Source organism: Candoia aspera, chromosome 3, assembly GCF_035149785.1.
Source record: "Candoia aspera isolate rCanAsp1 chromosome 3, rCanAsp1.hap2, whole genome shotgun sequence".
Lineage (NCBI taxonomy): Eukaryota > Metazoa > Chordata > Lepidosauria > Squamata > Boidae > Candoia > Candoia aspera.
The window spans coordinates 108174822-108197599 of NC_086155.1; the positions used below are offsets into that span (position 1 = coordinate 108174822).

At 38.6% G+C, this 22778-nt stretch overlaps 2 protein-coding genes across 3 annotated transcripts; both read left to right on the plus strand.

Annotated features, from left to right (window-relative positions):
* The first annotated feature begins 12 nt into the window (after window positions 1–12).
* On the plus strand, window positions 13–8371 carry ITPA (inosine triphosphatase). The gene is made up of 8 exons (XM_063298534.1): window positions 13–151; window positions 1160–1217; window positions 1295–1359; window positions 2201–2274; window positions 5158–5189; window positions 6051–6166; window positions 7670–7746; window positions 8133–8371. The coding sequence occupies exons 1-8, from the start codon at window positions 83–85 to the stop codon at window positions 8254–8256; spliced, it is 615 nt and encodes a 204-aa protein (XP_063154604.1). The 5' UTR covers window positions 13–82; the 3' UTR covers window positions 8257–8371.
* A 1197-nt stretch (window positions 8372–9568) lies between these two features.
* On the plus strand, window positions 9569–22322 carry VAMP4 (vesicle associated membrane protein 4). 2 transcript variants are annotated; one of them, XM_063298535.1, is made up of 8 exons: window positions 9569–9701; window positions 11748–11841; window positions 13244–13290; window positions 13634–13684; window positions 16691–16791; window positions 18255–18334; window positions 19398–19449; window positions 20054–22322. In XM_063298535.1, exons 2-8 carry the CDS (start codon window positions 11776–11778, stop codon window positions 20080–20082), a joined length of 426 nt encoding a protein of 141 aa, XP_063154605.1. In that variant the 5' UTR covers window positions 9569–9701; window positions 11748–11775; the 3' UTR covers window positions 20083–22322. The 2 variants fall into 2 exon arrangements, with proteins under 2 accessions (XP_063154605.1, XP_063154606.1); XM_063298536.1 differs by lacking the exon at window positions 9569–9701 and adding an exon at window positions 9776–10114.
* Window positions 22323–22778: the final 456 nt, after the last annotated feature.

The following is a 22778-nucleotide window of genomic DNA, read 5'->3' on the forward strand; positions in this document are numbered from 1 at the left end:
GGAGTGAAAAGGCTGCTCCGGGAAACGCCGAGGATTTCAGGAGATGTGGTTGGTTGAGTAACCGCGCAGGCGCCAGAGCACAATGGCGATGTTACCGGCGGCTGGGCGAAGCGTGGTGTTTGTCACCGGCAACGTTAAGAAACTGGAGGAGGTGGGCAGCGGCCTTCCGTGGCGTCCTGCCGTCGTTAACAAAGCTGATGGGTGATGGCACTTGCTAGTGCTTAGCTGTTTTTCTGTTGCTGCGAACGGTGAACTTGGTACTTTTAGGCCAGTGTTTCTCAATCTCAGCAACTTTAAGATGTGTGGACTTCAACTCTAAAAATTCCCGAGCATTCTGGGAGTTGGAGTCCACACATCTTAAGTTGCTGAGGTTGAGAAACGCGGTTTTAAGCTTAAGAATGAAACGGGGCCAGCCCTAGGAAGGGTCAGCATTTCTACATATGTCCCACTAAGATTCACAAATAGGCAGAACATGAGTTGGTTGGTTATGAAATTAGGGTGTTGATTGCTTAAGCTCTAGAGCAAAATTCTGCAATGCTTGGGCTATCCATTCTGAGCTGCAGTAGTCCAGACAACCAAGTCTTCTTTATCTCTTTGCTGCCAATTAGGGGTTGTCTGGAGTTTTGCAACCCTAGGAAACGCTGGTGAAAAATAATGAAGTTTTAATCCAAAACCATCCATTATATGGCATCTTCTATTTGTAACACTTCTGTGTTTTTCCATCTTTTTCTTCATATTTTAAATCCAAAAATAATCTGATGGGGAAACTTTTTTGATTGAGATAGAAACTGTTAGTCCAGAAATACCATCCCCAGAAGAAATTTTCTTTATCCTATATTTAGTAACAGCTCAGATGACTCTTGCCAGTGTAGAAGAAAGTAAAAGCAAAGCGGAAAAAGCTACTACCACATAAAAATAAATTGAACAGATATACAGATGCACAGATGGATGCCCAGGGCCATTGGAGATGAATACTTGATGAAGTAGGAAGATGTTAATGATTTTCTGAAATGCGAGAAGAGAATGTGTCATTTGGGTTTCTTGGAGAAGCATAGTCCATAATAAAGGCACTGCCACATTGTCCAAGGTATGGTTAAGAGATGGAACTGTTGTGAAAGCTTATTAGTAGCAAAACTAACTACTCTTCTTTATCTTGCAGGTGATTCAGATTCTAGGTGACTCCTTTCCATACAAACTGGTTGCAAAGAAAATAGACTGTGAGTTCATGTTTCCATTGGTCTGGTGTCTTAGCGAACTACTGTTCAGCACTAATCTCACTCTTTTTTTTTTGTAGTACCTGAGTACCAAGGGGAGCCTGATGATATTTCTATCCAGAAGTGCCAGGAAGCAGCTAAGCAGGTTCTAATCATGACTTGTGAGATAAAAATTTAGCTCACAGCCTAAAGCCATAAAAAACTCAGAAAGCCAGGGGATTTCACACTTTATGCTTAGATAAACTTGGCTGTATATTTCATAGAGAGGAGTTTTGACTCTGGAAAGAATACATTTTTAATGTTTGGCTGTATGGTTAAAAGATACAGTCTGATCTCTTTGTATTGTACTGTATTTGACATGTGCATATTCTGCTATTGTCTCCCTCTCCTTTTTTTTATAGTTTCTGTGATAGATTCCATATTTTTTCCAAAAATCCTCTACATGGTTATGAACAAGAAATCATCAGCAGACTATCACACATTTTATATTTATAATGATGAGGCATTATTAGAATTATATTTAGTAACTTTTCACAACTCAAAGGACTCAGCTGCCCATTTCAGTTAAAGGCAATTGTAACCCTGGAAAAAAAATACTACAAAGATTCCAGTTATATGTAATGAATATGGTACCCATGTAGCAGATTAATGTAAAATTTCTCTTGCTGCTATGACATTAAGTTAGCTCTGATTACATTTATATCACAATCTTTAAAAATTCTGAGTCCCAACTATGAGGGCATTCTGTTTATTTCCATTTGGCATCTATAGTATACACATTCCTAACTGTGGTTCTTGCAGCAAATTTTCAAATTATATTATTGCTGTCACAGTTAGTTTTGCAGAGATTAACTTGGAATGAAAAGGTTGTCTAAATTTTTTACAAAGCCTATTTACAATATGTGGGGCTACTTCCAAAAATTAATTCAGTAGATTTTCATTGCTGTTTTGTTTCTTAATAGCTTTTATTATGTTTTCCTTAATAGATCCAGGGACCAGTCATTGTAGAAGATACCTGTTTGTGTTTCACTGCTCTTGGAGGTCTCCCAGGACCATATATGTAAGTAGGACTCAAGCATTTGCTGAGAGGGTAGCTGATAATTGGAAGAAGGAAAATACTGCAGGTTGGAGGTAAACAGGTGAGGAGAGAAGGAGTATAAGGCACAAAGGAGATTATGTTGACCTCATACAAAAGATAATTAGCTAGACTGAAAGTTCTATTGCCTTTTTTGCATCCCTAGAATAATGCCTTTTTAAAAGGGAAAGTAGAGACGGCAGAGATCTAAATATGTGCTTGGGCTGTTCTACTTCACACATAACTGGATGTCCCTGTGTACAAAAAAAATCATAAGGTGGTACAATGTTTCAGATTTGGGAGAAAATATATATACCTTGGAGTGCATGTAGGCATGCACATAAGACCTGTTGGCAACTTCTTAAAGCAGACACATTTTTTTCCTGGGATTATGCTGCAGTGGGCAGTCTTGGGAAAAGATGCAGCTCTTTTAAGGAGCAGCCAACAGGTGCTATGTGAGCAACTACATTTGTCTCAAAGCACATTTTTCCCCTTCAAATGAGAGAGGGGAAACCATATAGGTAGTCCTTATTTAGCAACTGCAATGGGGAAATAGGTCCTGAGTTTAGTGTGACTATATAGGACTGTAGCCCTATGAGTAGGGCTATAATCTTAATGACATTTATTCAGGAGAGTTAACTTCCATTGAGAACAGTGTGACTTCTGAGTATACTGAAAACTTTATTGAATCTACTAGGTTCGGACTACAAAACTGCCTAGCAATTCTAAATACTTGTCTATGAGATATTGCAGAATAAAACCCTCAACTATTCCTTGGCAGCTGTGTAATAGAATCTATTAATGGAATCCCAGTTACTTTATGTTACTCTTCCTTCTTCCAATTACAGACTTAAGCCTAGCACCCTAGACTAGTGGCGCAAGTTTACATGAAGTTACAACTCTCCAAAGCTCACAAAATATAGTTACTGGTCTCCCAGCTGAACCAGCAGAATACCATTGTTTCCCTCCTTTACTATAGGTTGATGGAATGGAGTTTTGAGGTCAGTGCACTTGGACTTAGTCCTATAATTGCCAAGCATAGCTGGTAATTTCCTGAGTGCTTTGATGGTTGGAATAGAAAGCCCCCCTCCCCCCTTTGTTCAGTTCAGTATTGTGAACATTTCTGGACACTACACTATAAAAGAGATATTACAAAACTAGAGTGTCCGTTTGGTGTAGTGGTTAAGGCACCAGGCTAGAAACTGAAAGACCATAAGTTCTAGTCCTGCCTTAGGCACAAAGCTAGCTGGGTGACCTTGGGCCAATCATTCTTTCTAAACCCTAGGAAGAAATCCATGGCAAATATCTTCCAAAAAACCTTGCCAAGAAATAGCAGGGACTTGTCCAGGCCATTGCCAAGATTCAAGACTGACTCAAAGGGACAACAATGAATGAATGATAAACTAGGAAAGGTATTTAAAAAAGGAAATCACAATTATTTCCCTATGAGGAAAGACTATTGATTATGGCTCTAAATTGGAATGAAGGAGAATAAAGAGAAACATGATAGAGTATATAAAACAGTGCATAATATAGATGATGTGGATGTTTTCCTCCTCACCCTGTTAGAACTTGAGGTCATCCACTGAAACTAAATGTAGGAAGATTTAAGACTGAGAGAAGAAAATGCCTTTGTACAAAATACATAGTTAAACTGTGATGGTTGTTGCTAACTGTTGTATTATGGCAGCCAGATGGGATAATTTTAAAAAGGGAGTGGGCCGTTTCATGGAAGATAAATGTATCAATCTATCTATATACCACTAAAACTCTTGTGTCTGTTTGTACTTTGTAACTAACTGGGTGAAACAGTGTGTCATAGGCCAACAGTTTTTAAACCAAGGTACCTCAAATGGGCTAACTTAAAGAATGCATCCAAAATCTGGGACCATGACTCTCATGGAATAGAAATTTGGCAAATTTTATCAAACATTTTATGACATAAAATTATCACAAAACATTTTATGACATAATACAAAATGTCATAAAACATTTCCTGTGTTTGAGTCCGATGTTTGTGCTATACAGCTCAACACTGGCTATTTTCAAGGCAGATACATCTCTCCCTGAATTTTTAAGAACTTTTCCAGTACATTAGAAGCTCTGCCATTGTTGAAGCTATTGAGGAATCTGGTAAGGAAATATCTCTGAAACGATGACCCAATGGGTCATGGGTTGTCTAGTTCTTACTAATACTGATGACCATTTACACCTACTGAATCATGGGCAACATGGGTTAAATACTGCTTACTTACTGAGAAGTGATGGTAGAAATGGGCTATTATCCACCACCCAGGCTCATGAGCATCTAAAATGCATCGCGTTGGCCACAGTGCGGCACAGAATCTTGGATGACTTGGCCTAATCCAGCTGGGCTATTAAACAAGAAATGCTGTGCCCAAGTGCTTGCATTTTGTTTATTTTTAGTTCCCATTGCAGTGCAAAAATAGAAGAGGAATCCACTAAACTCATGTTAAGCAAGCCTTTATTTCAACTTACGTTTGATTTCTTGTATTTCTGGTAAGGCAGACAGTAAAAGAGTGCAAATGTTTTGCTGGACAAGAATTTGTCAGGCTCAGCAACAGTTTTTCACTGTTGCTGTTATATCTCTACTGGATTTTACTTATTGATAGGGCTTTTATTTCTGTTCTTTAATTTTCTATGAGATTTTAATACTTCTACTTTAAACTGTACACTTTCTTGGACTCTTGTACAAAAATGGACCTGTTATTTGAATTAAATACTTGGTAACTGTTAATTATTTAACAGATAATTTTGGTTTTGCCTTGCTTGTTGAATAATGTTCAGGTGTTTTTATTATGCTTGTGATAATGAAGAATATGATTTGTGCCTGAATTTGTGTTTCAGAAAATGGTTCCTAGAAAAGCTAAAGCCAGAAGGTAATTCATTCTTTGCTTTCACATAACCTTGCTTCTGGGATTGGGTTGCTCCCTTCATGAACCAATCTGCTGTTACTCAAGTGTTGCATGATGCTCTCTCTTGCCAGCAGTGCAGTTTTGCTGGCCTTGCCATAACCCACACCTGGTTATGCACTTCACTCTGCATTTCTCTTATTTCTGTTTTTAAAGTGGCATGCTTTTATTCCTGATGATTTTATTTTCCAGTATTCTGCATGCTACCCTACTTCCATCCTCTCTGTTTGGTTTCCATTTGCAGATACGTTCTGTCCTATTCAATTCTGCTTTGAATGGTACTTTCTAGTAGAAAGCTAGGATAGCTTGTAAAATACTAGAAAGACTTTAAGTGTTTATTTGATTTAATACTAAGGCATCCATTTGGCAGAACTGGTCCTAATGTTTCATATCTTACATCTTTTTTAGCCATTTCCTCATAAACCTGAACTATGTTGACATTATCTATTTAAATATTTATTTTATTTACCAAATTTAGTCACCGCCCATCTCACTCAAGAGAGCGACTCTGGGCAGTTTACAATAAAACAGAAATAAAATATTAGTTAAAATACAATAAAACAGTAAAATGTGTCTAAAGGCATTTCCTCTCCTATAAGGGCAGCATGCATACAGGAATAGAAAAAGGATTGATTGGATTTTAAACAGCATTATGTCCTAGAATGATAGAAAAGCCAGTGGTCCTATTGGTTCTTGTTTGATATACTGTATATGGCTTAGACATAAGGATACCTGCTCAAATTCCAAAATATATGAACTGCTGTTTTGTGTCCTGCACAGCTTCTCTTCTGTCAAGCAAAATTTACTTTCTTTTTTCTCATTGCTTAGGTCTGTACAAACTGTTAGCAGGATTTGAAGATAAATCTGCTTATGCTCTCTGCACCTTTGCCTTCAGCACTGGAAGTCCAGAAGATCCTGTAAAGTTATTCAAAGGCCAGACTCATGTGTGTATGGGAATGTTGGGTTATCTGAATTAATAAATGTGAAGGACTAGAAGAATTGAACTATTAGTTCAATGAATTGGATTATGTATTTCCTTTTCTTAGCATAATAGCCACTTTCAGCATTTATCTATAACATCTTAAACAGGGTTCAAGTGCTTCACCAATGTTAATCTCATTTATTTTTTGAGTAGTGCCCAAGTAGGCTGGTGTTATCACATACAGGGAGATGTAACTAAACTTATTTTCTAGCAAATATAAAAACGGTACAGGAAGGTAGGTGGGAAGGAATGAAGGAAGGTAAGTAAGTTGGCTTGTTTACTCTGTAGGATTGACATGACTGATAGCATTGGGACATATTTCCAGGTACATTTACAGCTTTAATATCTCAACGGCGCCTACTGTGGAGGTTTACTGTTTCCAATTCAGTTGTTTAATGACTCCATGCAGCTGCCTGATGAGCTGTGAGTGCACCTTTGCCAGGATGGGTGAACAGAATTGAGTATCACTGCTTGGTAACTGTGTTGACTTCTTCAACATTTCTGTGTTGAGCTGGGAATGAAGAGTGATGGCATCATCTGGAGTGATCCTCTCTGATTCATCTTTATTACTCTTTGCAGTATTTCTCATTTTAGGGCGGGGACAGGCAACTTCTACTGGGTCAAACTCCTGAACTGCTGCAGGGGCTGTCCGCGAAGGTTGCTAGAAGAGTTTAAATGGAAAATGCACCTCCCAAAATTATCAATTTTTTGCAAGTTTTGCAGGGGAGGGTTAATGATTGAAAAGGAACAAAATTCTCCCTGCCAAAAAATGGCTGCTTGTGCTGCTGAATTTTAGTCATACATCTTAGAATTCTGAGAAGTCATAAATGGGGTGTGGAGGGCCATATGGAGAATATGGACTGTGAGCTGACCAGCTCTGTTCCTGTGGACTACTGTTCACATACTGCTGCATGTCAATTTGCTTCAGAAATATTATGCTGTTTATTTTGCTGATTTCTTGCCTTTGTCAGCTCTCTTCTTTTGCTGATTTGAATTTTGTAGCTTGATTCACAGGAAAACAAAGACTTTTTGGTTCTTGTAGGCCAATGTTTAATAGCCAGTACTTTGAGAACTTGGACATTCTTTAGACCAAACATAATCAAATATAAGTAAACCTGAATGTTGAGAATTAAAACTCTTCCAGAACAAGAAAAAGAAACAGTGAAAGCCAGACAGGATAGTAGAAGATAGAGAGACAGGGCCCACTGGTTGATTTTGTCATCTTGTCTAACAATATATCTTAGAGTTATGAGATACAGCAATTATTAACCACTAAGAAAAGATTAAGTAACTAATGTGTGAATGAGAAAAGGCAACCAATCCTTTGCAGTTCCCTCTAGCCTTCTCTGAAGTTGTTAACAAATTCCCCAGAGTCAATGTTCACTGAATGTTCACACTGAACTAGTTTTTATGTAAGGCCAACTCTTAATGAAAATTCAACATTAAACATCTCTTTTCCCTACAGGGACATATAGTTGATCCGAGAGGACCTCGAGATTTTGGATGGGATCCATGCTTCCAGCCAGTAGGCTACACTCAGACGTAAGGGAGTGTTTTCTCATTATTTAAATAGTTACAGTGGGTCAGTAAAATTATCCAGTCTCTGTTGTACATTAAAGTATTAAGAAAAGTGCAAATTCTGTTCCACAAAATGCCAATTTTGCTGTAAGTATTTATGAATGTGTTTGTCAGCAGGCATTTGAATAATTCTAACATTTTAATAATGAAGGATTTTAGTACAGATAATTCCATTGGCAATTCCCATATCTCCTATGAGAAGGGTATTTGATCAAACCCTTCCTAGCTCAGGATTCAATATTTAAGCCAAGAGGTAGAGATTAATTTAGTTAATGCATTTATAATACTAGCTGCTCTAGATTAGGCTGTCCAGCTTCTCATGTTGAATTTACAAGTTATGTCTTTCCTAGATATGCTGAAATGCCCAAGTCTGTGAAGAACTCTATCTCTCATCGTTACAAAGCCCTGAAAGAGCTGTCTGCCTATTTTGTTCAACAGCACAACCCAGCAGAGGCCCTATCTTGCCCTCGTTAGCCTGCCTGAGTCTATGAAATCTTTTTTTTTTTGGTATATAAAAATGTAATTAAAGCATAGGAGTGTTTCCTGTCTGTACAAATCATGTTCAGTAAACCTACTTTCTTTAAGATAAGTGTGTCTTGCCTTACTGTTCATGAGATTGGTGAAATACCAAGATTTTCACTCAGGGTAACAGAGGAATTCCAGATACAGTAGAACACAAGAATACATATATAGTGAGTTGTTCAAGGATTAGGAAAGCAGCAAATACCAGATGCCAGTTCTAAGATTTAGTGTTTGCAGAATGTGTATTCTATCACAAGATAAGAAGGTTGGTTTCTAGATGTAGGCACCACTGGTGGAAGCCTGGGAGTTGGATGCATAAAAACTTTAGTCCCTTGTATTCTTTCATGGTTACTAACCACTTCCCTATTGCTCAACTTCCTCAAGTTCAAAACAGCCTATTGCTTATTTTAAAGACAGTGATTTAAAAACAAACAAACCAGTATGCATACATTCTGATTTAATGTCTGCTCATGAGGTTAACAAAGGACATGTAAGAACTGTCCAAACAGCAAATGGAAGGCTATAATGTGATTTTTTTTTACACTGATAATATTCCTTCTGTTCCAAAGCAGGAACATTGTTTTCAGCCATTATAATTCTGCAAACAGAATAGGCAAGTGCAAGGAAGAGGCAAATTTTGTGACAAAATCTGAATAAAAGGAAAACTGAGTTAATGTCTGTGAAATCAGTGGACAAACTGAGCTGATCTCCAGGCATCAGTGGTTAGCTGGTGGAGTCTAACCCACTGAATTCCAGAAGTGTCTTCAGGAGAACAGATAATCTTATCTACCATTCCCAAGCAGATGTCTTCCAGATACATTGGACTCAACCCAGTAAATATTCCACTATACAAGTGAAACCATACACCTGGGTTTGTATACTGCACTACATCAAAATGTATTTCGTGTAGTTTTGGTTTACCAAATTCTCTGAATCCAGCCACTGTAGAAATACAATTTAGCACCTCAGGAGAACCAAGCCAATTATGGCTGGTTCAGCAAGCCAGGCTTAATGTCATGAGTAAACCCATTCACCCTCAATAAAAACATTTGTACCATGAACAGACGCGGCCTTTTCAATTGGTCAGAAGGAAGATTGCAGGCTAAAGGAGAGTCACTTCATATTCCCAACCTCACTTTCATTGACAGGCCACTCCGCTTCCCTCTAAAGAAATAGCTGCTTCGGCTGTACGCGTTCCCCGCCACCTAGCAGGCGAGATTCGCTACTACGGTAGCTGGCAGGGTCCACGTCACTAGCGCGCTAGTCGTCTTCATCGATATCCTGGGCACTCGGCTCCACCCCTTACTAGGCGCGCCGAGTGATCGATGGAGCAACAGCTGACGACAACTCCTCCTCCTCGGACCGGCCATTTCCGCACCGGCCTGAAAGGGAAACAGGTGAGGGAGAAAATAAAAGGGCGCGGGGAGAGGGGGCCAATAATAAGAGGAGGTCCTCGAGTTTGGTGGGCGCTGGATCGTGGGAAAGTGGATCTAGGGGGTTGCCGAGGATCGTTTTGGGAGGGGAGAAAGCAAGTATCCCGGGGGCGAGTGAGGGGAGGTGAAATGGCCAATTGGGAAAGGAACAGGCAAGCTACGCAGTCCGGAGAGGAAGAGTGTCTCGTGTGTGGGCTTATGGAAGAGCGGGGTGGACAGCCGGAGAATTAAGACCTCCGAAGAGGAGGACCGTGTGAATGGATGCATGCATGAGAGGGGTTGGAATATGGAGGAGAGGAACATGGGAGGATCGGTTTAAGGACTGCGTCCTTTCTAGCTTCTGCTGGAGTTACCCACAAAAGGTCCGGAATCATCTGGTATCTTGTGCAAAATAGCAAAACACTGTTTTTGTCGAAAGTTAGTTAGGAAAGTGGGAGGTTATTCCGTAGGCAGCCTCTTTGGGAAAGGAAATCGATAATTAAGGGTGTTGGAGGTCTTCAATTTAGGAAGGGGAAGGATGGTTTTGAGGAAGTGGGAGTACATGAATTGGGAGGAAAGAAAATAAAGAATGCAGAAGGCTCTGGGGCAAAGCGAGATGGCATAAGATATGTTCAATGGAATCTGTCTTTGGAAAAGGAAGTGGGAAAAGTTTGTAGGAGGTCCCCTGGAGGAGTAGGGAGAGATGAAGAAAAGGGGAAATAGAGGAGCAATTATTTAATTATTTAAAAGCCCTCTAGATGGGACACTGTAAGCTTGTCGGGAGGGGGAAGGAAGCTATAAAAAGAAATGTTAAAGAGGTAGGATTGGATAGAAATGTATATAAAAGACATAGAACTGGGCAGCTGGTGTACACTTGTGTATAGAAGAATGATAAAACTATGTGTAATGACGGTGAAATGCAGATGAAGCAGTAAGGCTACGTTCCATGTTGGTAATGCAAATAAGGAAGATAGAATTCCTGAAGCTACTTAAGCTTCAGATTGACAAATGGATTTGTCCTCCGGTCACCCTGGGTCTGGCCAGTGTAGGTCATGAATGCATGCAGTATATTTGAACATCCTTTTCAACTTTGAGATACTTGTAATTGAGCAATTTACAGTGCTGTCTTTTCACTGAATTTATTCTTTAAGTATCCAAGACGCCATAGATGGTAATAATATAATGGTTCATGACATTTTATCTTTTGCGAGTTGTATTTAGATGTGTGATCAGTGTTTTGGGTGACACTTGAAGTAGTGGCGTTGCCGCATTCAAAGGCACATTCTTCTGAACATGAACCGCTGAGGGAGTATCAGTGGGGAGAGTGTTACTTTCAGGCTTTGTGGATTTCCTTAAAGCATCTGACTATTCTTGAAAATGAAATCTGTTGAATAATTGATCTGATCCAAAAATACAGTCCTAGCTCAAGTGTTTAATTTGGGGGTGCACAAAAGCTGTTGCTGGAACTGTCATTGGATTGAAAAGGCTTTCAGTTTCAGGTTTTAAACAGTATATGGAAAACCAACTTTTTTTCTTAACCAGCCCTTCAAAAGTGTTGCTGATTAAAGAAGAATTGCTGCACATTATCTTAGAGGTAGAAGAAATTATTTTAAAACCACCTGTACGTCTCTTCCAGTCATTTGATCAGAACTACTAACAGTGACATTTTAAAATCCTTATATTTTATCAAAAACCTCTTGTGCATACATAGAAGGCTTTAGGAACTGATGAGGTTAATTAATACTCATCTGGCTAGAAGAGGGATATATTTCACTATCTAAACTTAAAACATTCCTTGATTTGAATACAGTATTTCTGCAGTGGTTTAAATACAAAATAATCAACTCATGAATTATAAAACGGTACTTTAAACTATGCTGGAGATTCCCTGACCTCATATTATTTTCCACGTAACAATTTGTATTTGGAGTGTTATGCAGGCATCACTGTGGCCAGTCATTATGTCCTTGCAATTTGACTGAGAAACTGAAACCTGACAGAATGACTAGAATGTCTTCTTTTTTCTGCTAGGACAAAAAGGTAACACTTGTATGAAAACATGCCTCCAAAATTCAAGCGCCACCTCAACGATGATGATGTTACTGGGTCAGTCAAAAGTGAGAGGGTGAGTGCATAGAGGGATAGTTATCTTGGTATGATTTAAATGTGCTGACCTGCTGGTGAAATGGCTGTAGTTATGGAGTGAGAAGGTCTTCTGCAAGTCTAGTTCATTCAGAATGTAATTGCTACGAGTCATGTGATATTTAAAGCAAGCAGCTCTTTTTCAAGTTTGGGACTGGTGAACCTGTGATTTTCAAGATGTTGGTGAACTATCATTAATGAGGGATACAGGAATTATACTTCAGATGCATCTGAAGGGTCTACAGATCCCCATCCCTAGTTTTTTAATACATAGGATAGTATTGCTATGTAAATTGATCTGAACTTTTCAAAAGAATAGCAAGATCTGTTAAAAGTCTAAAGCAGTGATTTGCCAGATGTAATCCACTGCAGTCTCTCAACATTCACTATCCAGCAACCATTGGAGGGGTGTGTGTGTGAAGGGAAAAAGCAAGCTGTACTCCCTGCAGCTGTTGTTTCTCAAATTGTTGGAGCTCAGATATCTTCCTTTTTGCAATCATGCTCTTGTTGGCACATGACCTGCAGGGTCCTTTCAATCCTCCATTGGTTGAACGATGAGACTGATCTCTGTTCACTATAATATGAGACAGTATTATGGGAGTTGTATACATTTTGTACAGTTAGATTGATAGAACTGTTGACAGTGCTGGGTGGCTTGTTCCCCCCAAAGGAATTTCTTTCTTTTTTTTTAAAGGTCATGGGGAAAAAAGTTGAAGTTCCGGCAAAGTTAACTAGAAATATTAAGAAGCAGAAGCAGTGAAGCAAATATTATATATTATTTTAAATCTTGAAAACAAAACTTTACAAGGCACTTGACAAAATCAAGACTGGCAGTCTTATTTTTTTTCCCCACTTTTCAAAGCAATTTTTCAGAGTCCATATATACTCCTGGATAAGCCAAGGATTTTAGGTGCCAAAATATATCCAAAAAATCAGATTCGACTTGTCCATGGATGGGCTTATCTGCGGGTATATACAGTAATACTTCTTAAAAGTACCCGTATTTCCCATATATACTTACTTATAAGTCCTTCCATAGATAAGCAGACCTTCAAAAATGCAGATCAGCTTATCCATGGATGGCACATTTTTCAGGTATTTTGGTTAAAAAGGTCTGCTTATCTGCGGATGGGCTTATTCACAAATATATACAATTTATTCAAAAAGAGGACCTAATGGTAAACTTTTAAGTTCTGTCTTGAACTGTCTTTTTGAAGAAACCTGACACCTTACATTGACCTTGTGTCAATGGGATTACATTCGACAAAAGTTGTATTGATTAAAGACTCAGCCTAGAAACATTCTTTTGAAGTTCCTTTTTGAATGAAAATACCCATTAGTAGAAACCTTTATTTCAAAGATGTATCAATCTTCTGTGTTTGCAGAGAAACCTCCTAGAGGAAGATTCAGATGAAGAAGAGGACTTTTTCTTGTAAGTGTCTCCAAGACCAGAGCAGAGATAACTGTATCAAATCCTAGATGGACCATTGTTCCTGCCTACTTTGTATGCTTTGATCTCAAGGGTTCCTTTTAAAGACTAGGGAAAGCATTGCACAATTCACTGGGGTTCTTTGTCAGTAACAGCTACTATGAACTCTTCAGTCTAAGGTTGAAAACCCTGCCAGACATCTTTATGCAGCTTCCAAGAGTGGGCTGTTTCTTCTGAACATGTAATGTTTCCAGATTCCAAACATCTGTCTGTTAATCATCCATATGATTTGCCACTCATCTCAGGAGATAAAGGTAGCAACTTAACTTCTTTAATCATTTTTTAGGAGAGGGCCATCAGGTCCAAGGTTTGGGCCCAAGAATGACAAGGTCAGACAGTAAGTACTTTATGCCTTTTGAAATCCATTTTTGCTAAATTTGCATGTCCAGCTAATATAACCATCCTATGGTCGCACTTTTTTATAGCAAGTGAATTGAATTACTGTTTCCAAGATTAGAGCTAAGCCTGTTCATAAAATAATAACACTGTACATTAGAAAAGTAACATTTCTTGCAGTTTTTTAACATTTTAAAATTTTGTTTCTTTTTAGACAAACGTCCCTCTTCTATCATTGTGTGTACATTCTTGTCACCATGTAATTTCACAGGAAAATATAAACAAATAAATTCAAAGCAGTAGGGAAAAAGGAATAAATTAAAAGTAGGAAAATAATTTTACTAATGGTAAAGGAGTCACAATTGCTTGGAGAAATTTATGCTGTATGCTTTGGAGAAGTCCTAGTCAATAGTTCCTTTTGCTGGGGATTAGAAAAACCAGCCTTCTCCTTCATTACACAACAGTTCAGTTTATTTGCTTGAAGCCAGCATCATATATATCCACTGTAACCCAGGACAGAATCAGCAGCCTTATAGAAATACAGGTAGCCCTCGTTTAGGGACCACAAGCCTATCACCAGCTTTCAGCCCAGTCCAACATACCCTACAGGGTTGCTGGGAAAAATGAGGAGGGGGATATTACCTAAAGCTCCTGGAGAAAAGTAGGATATAAATCTAAGAAATCAAATCTAATAATGATTAAAGTAAGAGACAACTACCACTTTTAAGAGATGCAGATGATGTGGCATGGAGATATATATTTTTGAAAGATGATGTACAGTAATTGCTAAAAAGAGGGCGGCAGTGGTCTGTATTCTATCCACTTTCTCAGTGTTGCTTATTACTGCTGCTACTTTATTTGGAATTTGATCTGGAGAATGGGTAGAAATCAGTCCTCAGGCTCAGTATTCTCCCCAGATTGTGAGGCCCATATACGTTCCATCAGGGATGCATTTCTTGCTGATTCATCCCTTCCCTTCTGTTGCAGTGCTCTGGAAGGCCCAATTGCCTGATATAGGGTTAAGATTGGGCCTCACAAGCAGCCTGAGAGGTAGTGCAGGAATAGAGTGCTTTAGAAGGGTAGAAAGCTGGGACCTGTCTGTAATTCTTGGACTGTCCAAATGCATAGTATCGTGTTGCATATTAAGTCATCCCTTCACTTGCAGTGGTGTGCAGAAAAGGCAAAGGAACTGGAATACTATCATGTATTCCCATATCACAACCATTAGAGGGCAAGGAGCTCCGCCCTGTCAAGTGTATTCTCAGCTTATGTTCTGCTTTAGTTTTATTTTTTTCCCCAACTTGCCAAGAGTCTCCCTTATAGTGCCAATAGAATATGTGATGCTCTGATTGTTACCACAGCTTCATGCAATGAAGAACACAGGAAATGAAGTAATGTCCAATTATGTTACTAATTAGTAGCATGGACAGCCATTTCCTTTGCCTGTTATAATCACTGCTGTATTTGAAGAAATAAATTGGTATGCAGGAAATTCAATCTGGAATCTGGCTTACTAGTCACTAGGAGTACTAGTTTGAAATGTCACATTTTGGCCTAGTTCTAATTTGGCTGGTAGAAGTCATATGAAGAATTGGATTTCATCACTGTGTTGATGATCCCCAGCCCAGTATTCCTGTCAAATGGTGCCATGTATGCTCTAGACATCCTGAATGGTGGATGCATTGATGGAGTTAAGTATGAGTTATTGAACTGAGTCTTCATCTGGAGATGACCAAATCAGGGCAGCATAGTCATTAAATAAGTTTCTTTGATCTAGAGCTATTGCTTGTTTTGGATGGAGTTGCATATCCACTTAAGGAGTAATTAAAAGGTTGGGGTGCTTCTGGATCTGGTGTTGTATCTGGGTAGGCACAGGGATGTGGTTACCAGAAGCACTTTATCCAGCTTTGACTGATTCTTTGCCAGTTGTTCTTGGTCAGTCATGGAAGAACAAGTTAACTCTTTACTGTACTTTGTGAACCTTTTAGCTTTCTTAAAGGAAAAACATCTCTTAGCCCAGTCTTGGCTCTGCCTCCCATCAAAAAGCTTCCAAGTGTTTTTTTTTCTTTTTCTTTTTCCTTTCTTAGACTTTTCTATCTGTTAAATTCTTAGACAGAGCAGCAAGTGTCTGGTAGTGTTTTTTAGCAGCCAGAGATGAGGGAGGGAAGATACTGTAAAGACTCTGCAGGTTCCCATATGTCACAAGCTTCTACCCCCCCCGCCCCATTTTTAAAGAGCACATCATGATTTTTTTGTATCTTCCTAGAGAAGGCAAATTTGGGTACAGTAAACTCTATTTAGATTGTTGCAATATGCTGGGTATCTGGCTGCTTTTAAAAAATGTTTACCTATAGCTAATACAAAATATAGCAGCTAGTTTAGTTACTGATGTTCTTTGTTGATCAATGTATATTAGCTTTGCAGCCACTGTTCTATTGCTCATTTGTTTCTAGACACAATTCAAGATTCTTATTCTTATCTACCAAGATGCCATAATATCTGAAATATTGCTTGTGAAACTGTTGTGGGTATAAATATTATTTATATTTATTGCACTTGAGAATTCAAGAAAGGATGGCCAGTGTGATGAGTGGGGATCTTACAAGTATATTCTTTGATATACAGTATACTCTTTAGATGCTTGCTTGCGAGTTTTCCAGTTTATTCAGTAACCTAACTTCAATTCAAGTTCTGCCTTAACTATGATTCACTATTGGGCGTGGGCAGATAATTATCAATTCAGCTGCCTTTTTGAAAAAGAGTAGAGCTTTTGCTATTTAACAGTTTTATAAAGAATTTAAAGTCTTTGCTCACTAAAAATGTTTGATGTGGACAACACTGCACTAAGTACAGACCCAGAGCTGTTGGACTAAGTTGGGCTACAACTCCCATCATTCCTGCTCAGCATCTAGACTACATTTGCAGGGTATCTGTCAGTAGCATTTGCTAATACTAGTGATAAATTCCTTGATCATGTGATGCATCCTTATTGGTATTTTTGAACCAGGGTTCAAAACCAGGTTGATGAAGTTATTGATGTCATGCAAGAAAATATCACCAAGGTGATAGAGAGAGGAGAGCGGCTGGATGACTTGCAGGATAAGTCAGGTAGGTTCTTTTCCTCTTCTCTTTCAGGAGGTGAAACAAGAGTTCCAGGAACACAGTGTCTCTCCTATTATCGGTCCTCAGCATACTTGCATTTCGTTACCTGTTCTTACTTCTTAGGTTCCCTATTGCACGCATGGGGTCCAGTGATACTGTTGTGTCTGTTTTAGAGTCCTAGCCTGTTCATGGAAGAAGTGAACATGTGTACCTTTTCTTGATTTTATTGCTCAGAGTATTTTCTTAATATTTTTGCCACGCTCTCCAAGCAGAAGAGCTCTTTGAGTATCTCACAGGTCTATAAAAGGGTAGCCTTTGCCTTCAGACTCATACTATATAGAATATGCAATGCAATCTTTTACAACATTTATTAAAAATGGAGGGGCTTCAGGTAGCCTGATGGAACAGCTGCTGCAGTGTGATATGGAGAGCCAAAAATAGCTAGTCAGGTGGCTTAATTGAGGGAATAGACCTCCCATCCTTGCTGTGCTACAGACAGATCATTTCTTTTGTTTGTCAGCTCTCCCTTACAGTTGCAGATTACAGCATGCTAGAGGGCATCATGATACTTACTCCCTTGATTGTGCCTATTACTATTGGGATGCAACAGATGATCCCCTTTATTTGTTACATTCCCATCCACAGCAGTCAAAAGCTCTTGGTAGCTTGTAGTATCATCAAATACACTAAAACATTCATGGTACAATAATAGGAAAAACTGGAATTGAAAAATAAAACTGGAATACATTAAAATCATCCACAGTAACTGCCAAGAGGTGACAACCAGTAAAGAGCAATGTTTCTTAACTCAGAAGTTCTCCTAAATAACTTTGCCTCCATTTCCGGACATACTTACAGAACAAATTATCCAGAAAAGAGCATTGTTAGTAACATGGACTACAGGTAGTTCTCACATTGATGTTAATTGGGACCGGGAACTCCATCACTAAGCAATGCAGTCGTAAGAAGCAACATTACATGACTTACAGCGGCAGTCCCAGCTGCTGTCATTAGGCGAATCCCGTGCAGTTGCAGCATCCTGCAGTCACATGATTGCCATTTGCAACCTCCTGCTGGCTTCCCCGTTGACCTTGCTTGTGAAGGTTGCAAATGGTGATCATGTGACCATGGGGCACCGTGACATCATAATTGCAAGCCAGTCACCAAACAACTGAATTGTGATCATGTGACCATGAGGGCACTGTCACCCGCAACTATGAGGACCTGTCGTAAGTCCCCCTTATTCGGCACCATCATAACTTTGAACAGTTGCTGAATGAGTGGATGTTAAGTGATGATTACCTCTATAAGGTTTGACTGTTTTGCTTAGGTGCCCCATAAGGCAAGAATTCACTGTTTCTGTGCAAGACCCTTGATTGGTTCTTTTTTAAACAAAAATCAGGAGACAAAAGCTTTATCTTACCAGTATTGTGGACCCTTCAGTTTCTCTATCTTTTTATCTGGTGCAGAAAGCTTGTCAGATAATGCAACAGCTTTTAGTAATCGATCCAAACAGCTCAGAAGGCAAATGTGGTGGCGAGGCTGTAAGGTAAGGCTTGTTTTCTTGTTTCCTAAATACTGTAATTGTGGCTTATTTGACCAGTTCTGGCTTATTTCCTGTACTTTTCTATGCTTTGCAGTTCTGTGAAGTTTCAGCAGAATACAAAAACAAATAAGAGTTATGTCAAGAAACCACAAAAAAAAGTCCATATTCACATTATGTTGTAGTAATCAGTAGTACAAAACAAACTTCAATTTCAAGCTGTGGTTTACTGCTTAAAAGCAACCATGATTTACTCCATGATTTATTCCATTCACACTTTATACTAACTAAAAGTATATTGTGCCTGTGCCATGATCTGAATTTGAAGGGTGCTTAAGAGTGCAGGGAAACCAAGTGAGCACAGGAAAAGACACAGCTTTTTGAAAGACTTGCTGACAGATATGATATAAGCACCTCCATGTGCTGTGAATCAACTTTTCCCCTTCAAATCTAGATTGCTGAAGAGCCCTAATAAATATACAGGTAGTCCTTGCTTAACAATGGTAATTAGGAATGGCAACTTTGTCTCTAAGCGATGCGGTCATAAAGCGTGATGTCACATGACCACACCAACTTACAATGGCAGTTGTGGCAGTCTCAGTAGCCGTCGTTAGGTGAATCCCATGTGGTTGTAGTGTCCAGCAGTCATGTGATCACCATTTGCAACCTCCTGCCAGCTTCCCCATTGACTGCTTGTTGGAAGCCAGCAGCGAAGGTCTCAAATGGCGATCACGTGACTGTTGGACTGTTGCTAAGCTCCCGAATCGCAATTACATGACTGCAGGGACGCTGCGACAGCCACAACTACAAGGAATGGTTGTAAGTCTCCTCATTCAGCACCGTTATAACTTTGAACGGTCACTGAATGGGGACTCCCACATTCTGTCTTAGCATGATTGTGATCCCTGAGATTAAGTTAGGTTAAATTACTGTAGCTTATTTTGAAAATGTGTAGCCACTTTAAATCATCTGAATGCACTCATTATTATTGGCATGCTGGATTAAGCTGATCATTTGTGTCTACAGTTGGGAATTAATTACATATTTTCCTCTGTGTTTTAATTTGCAGATGAAGGCAATTGTGGCTTTGGTTGTTGCTGTTGTCTTGTTAGTCATTATTGGTTCGTATTCCTTTCTGATACTCTTCTAAATCCAATAAAATAAGTAAAATGTTCTGCATTGGTGATGGTCCTTTGAAATAGCATGGTGACACTCTTGATTGGTAAAAAGAAAACCTCCCCATTCCTTCAGTCTTTCTACTTTGATGCATTCTGTTGTAAGCCGTTGAGTTTGCCCCAGATCATTCCCTTTAATGGGGATACACTCTTAATGCTAGAATATTTGAGATATTCAATTCAGTAACTTTTAGATGTGAATTGTGTCTGCTTTAAAAATGAATGGGAATCATTCAGCCAGAAGTAAACACTTTCTAAGATTAACTAACTGGGTTTATGTAGTTTGCTTGTCTGGGGTTTAATATATTAGACAAATTTAGCTGTAATAAACGTAATTTCTTGTATATGTTATATTATGTTAACCAATTTAGTTATAAGTCATTAAACAAACTATAGTTAAGCAAGCCGTGGCTTAGCACAATACGCAGATCCAATAACTGCAATAATGACTTCCAGTGACTAGAAGAGACAGCTTTTTTAGGGTTGAAGCTATTAGTTGACTATTACTTTTATGAGTCATTTAAAGATGGTGCTTTTCTGTCTTGTGCAGTTCCCATCATCCTCAAACACCACACTTGACTTGCTAATGAACATCCTCGTGGACACCACTTCAGGATAACAGCAAAGCAAGCAGCTGTGTGATTTCAGTGGAATGTATTATGTATATAGCTTTGAAGTGCATCCCACCCCCACTCCCAAGGGAGGCACGTGCCCAGTTCTACCAAGAGCATCCAGAGGACCTGGCGAACAGATGGCTTTCAGTTGAGAATTAACTATACTGTCAACATCGGATCCAAAACCTCATTGTTGCTCTTTTGAAGGCGACCTATATGGAATCAGATACTTGTCAGTATTTCATTTGTTTTTTCAAAGAACATTTATATATACGTGTATATATATATATATATATTGCAAACTGATAATGTTATTTATAATTTAAATAATTTCCTACGGCTATTGGTAAAGTAGTGGAGGAAAGAATAACGGAGGGAAGAAGTGTATAGTCTATATCACTGTTCTAAAAAAAACATTAATTCTTCAACTGAATACCTGCAAAGATGACTTTCTTATGGGAGAAAACATCTCCAAAATATGGGTTTGCAAGCCAACATTCTGTATTTAAGGGATCCTGAAGTTCTGTGTTCTTGGTATTCTTGCTTATGATTGTTCTATAAAAGCATTCCAGTAAAAACTATTTTTGATTGCAACTACGTAGCTCTTAGTACATTACTGAAGCAAAGGAACTGCTAATTCATTTAAGACAACTTGAGGTTTGCAAACTTTGAACATATAGACAAAAAAGAATGCTCTTAGCTCATGCAACTGCAACCAAAATAGTAGTGATTTCTGCTGCAACGTTAACATAGGTTCGAGGAGGTTCATATGTTGTACATTCAGCCTGTCTACTTTTTAACAGTGACAGAAATGCAGCATTTCTTTTCTATTTCTGAAACCTACTTTTGGCCTGAGTTTTCATCTAGGCTGTCAGCAGTAGTGTTGGGACTCCCTGGCATCTCTCTTTCCTCCATTACTCCTTATTGGCTAGGACCTTCCCAAACTTTCTCATGCATTGCTATGTGCAGAGGGATCAATACTCTTTGCTTTCTGAGTAAGCATGAACATCAGTGCAGAACTACTGGCATGAAAAAAGATTACAAGGAACAAGCATTGGTGCACCATGAAAGCATGCCTCATGCATTTAAATTTCCAGATTCAAGACCTAAAATAACTTCAAATGTTTGTTGGCAAGGTAGCATACTCATATGGAGGTGTGAAGGGGTGTGTGTATATATGTATGTACGTATGTGCATTTGAAATAATGTGTTTTGTATGGTTCATATGTCATTCCATGATACAAAAGGTTGCCAAAGCATTGAACAGTGTATTAAAGTACAATAAAAATAAGGTCAATCACACAAAGCAAGGCAGCAAAATAATATCAGGGAACAAAATAAAAATGTCTTCACACAATACTGAAAAACATTGCATCCTCTTCAAGTGATAATGTACCTTTTTCTAAAGCACTTGGACAAATTATATTCCATGATCTATAAACCACTATGGTAATGCTGGAGCACAAAATGATGGTTTGAGTCACAGAAAAAGATTTCTATATAATGAATCATTTTTCTTGTGTAAATGTCATGAGTAGTATACTTCTTTTGCAATAATGCTTTGGTGTGATATTTACTTGGAAATCAGTGTGTAGCCCTGAACTACTGGAGAGACTGACCAGCTTTCCCATGGTTGCATTGTATCCCCATATCTTTATCCATCTGTCTTCAGTTATATTCATTCCAAAACTTTTCCCAAGCTTTTAAAAAGAAACTTCTTTTTATTTGTTTTTTCCCCCTTCTGGCTGCCTTTCCAACCCCTACTTCCTTCTTTTTAAAACAATTAGCCAAAGGAATCAGTGGTTCTTTTTTTCAAAATCCTTTGCTGTCCTTGGTTTTACTCATTCCTTTCAACGGAAATTGAACAATATTTTTGCTCTGACATTGATTCAAAAAACTTCTTTTAAGACATCTTCCTTTCCTCTTAAATTGATTTCCACTTTGTAAACTTTTCCTGGTCCTTCTTTGTGAACTTTTGGTAATTTGCTGTTCCTCATGATCCTGCATACTTCTCTCTGAAAATACTTTCTGGAGGATCCCCATTGTTTCTTTTGCATTGCTACCTTTATATTGATAACAGCTAAATTTGCTTTCTGTTCCTATGCCTTCAATCCAGTCTTCCTAGTTATTTTCCTCTATAGTGTCCTCCTGTTGTTTCATTCTATGAATAGCAAAGAAGCTATTCATATTTTTTTCAACATTTGGGGTAAATATGATCACTGGTGGAGAAGATTATATGATATTATTTGTAGGATAATATAAATTCAATTATTTGATCCATTTTCCAAATTCAGTTATTTAATATCTGAATTATTTGATGTCTATGATTATTGTTATGAAAACTACTGTAATCAAGATCCAGGGAGAGGCACCTGATGGCAACAAAAAACATGGGCTTCAGTCAACCTGTTCATCCACCACAAGGAAGAGCAGGTCTAGAATTAAGTTACGGGCAAGACTAAACCTGTTCATGGGTGTAAAGAGTAAGGAAGGTGACTGACAGAAATATACAAGAACTGTTACCTAGGCAAAAGGGGGCTCAAACATTTTTTAAGTCCTGAGAAACAAGATAATATTCCGAAGTGGCTCAGGCAAATGACTGGGGTATAAAAGGGAGGGGAGGAAAACCAGACTTGCAAGATTCTGTTACTGTGGTCTCCT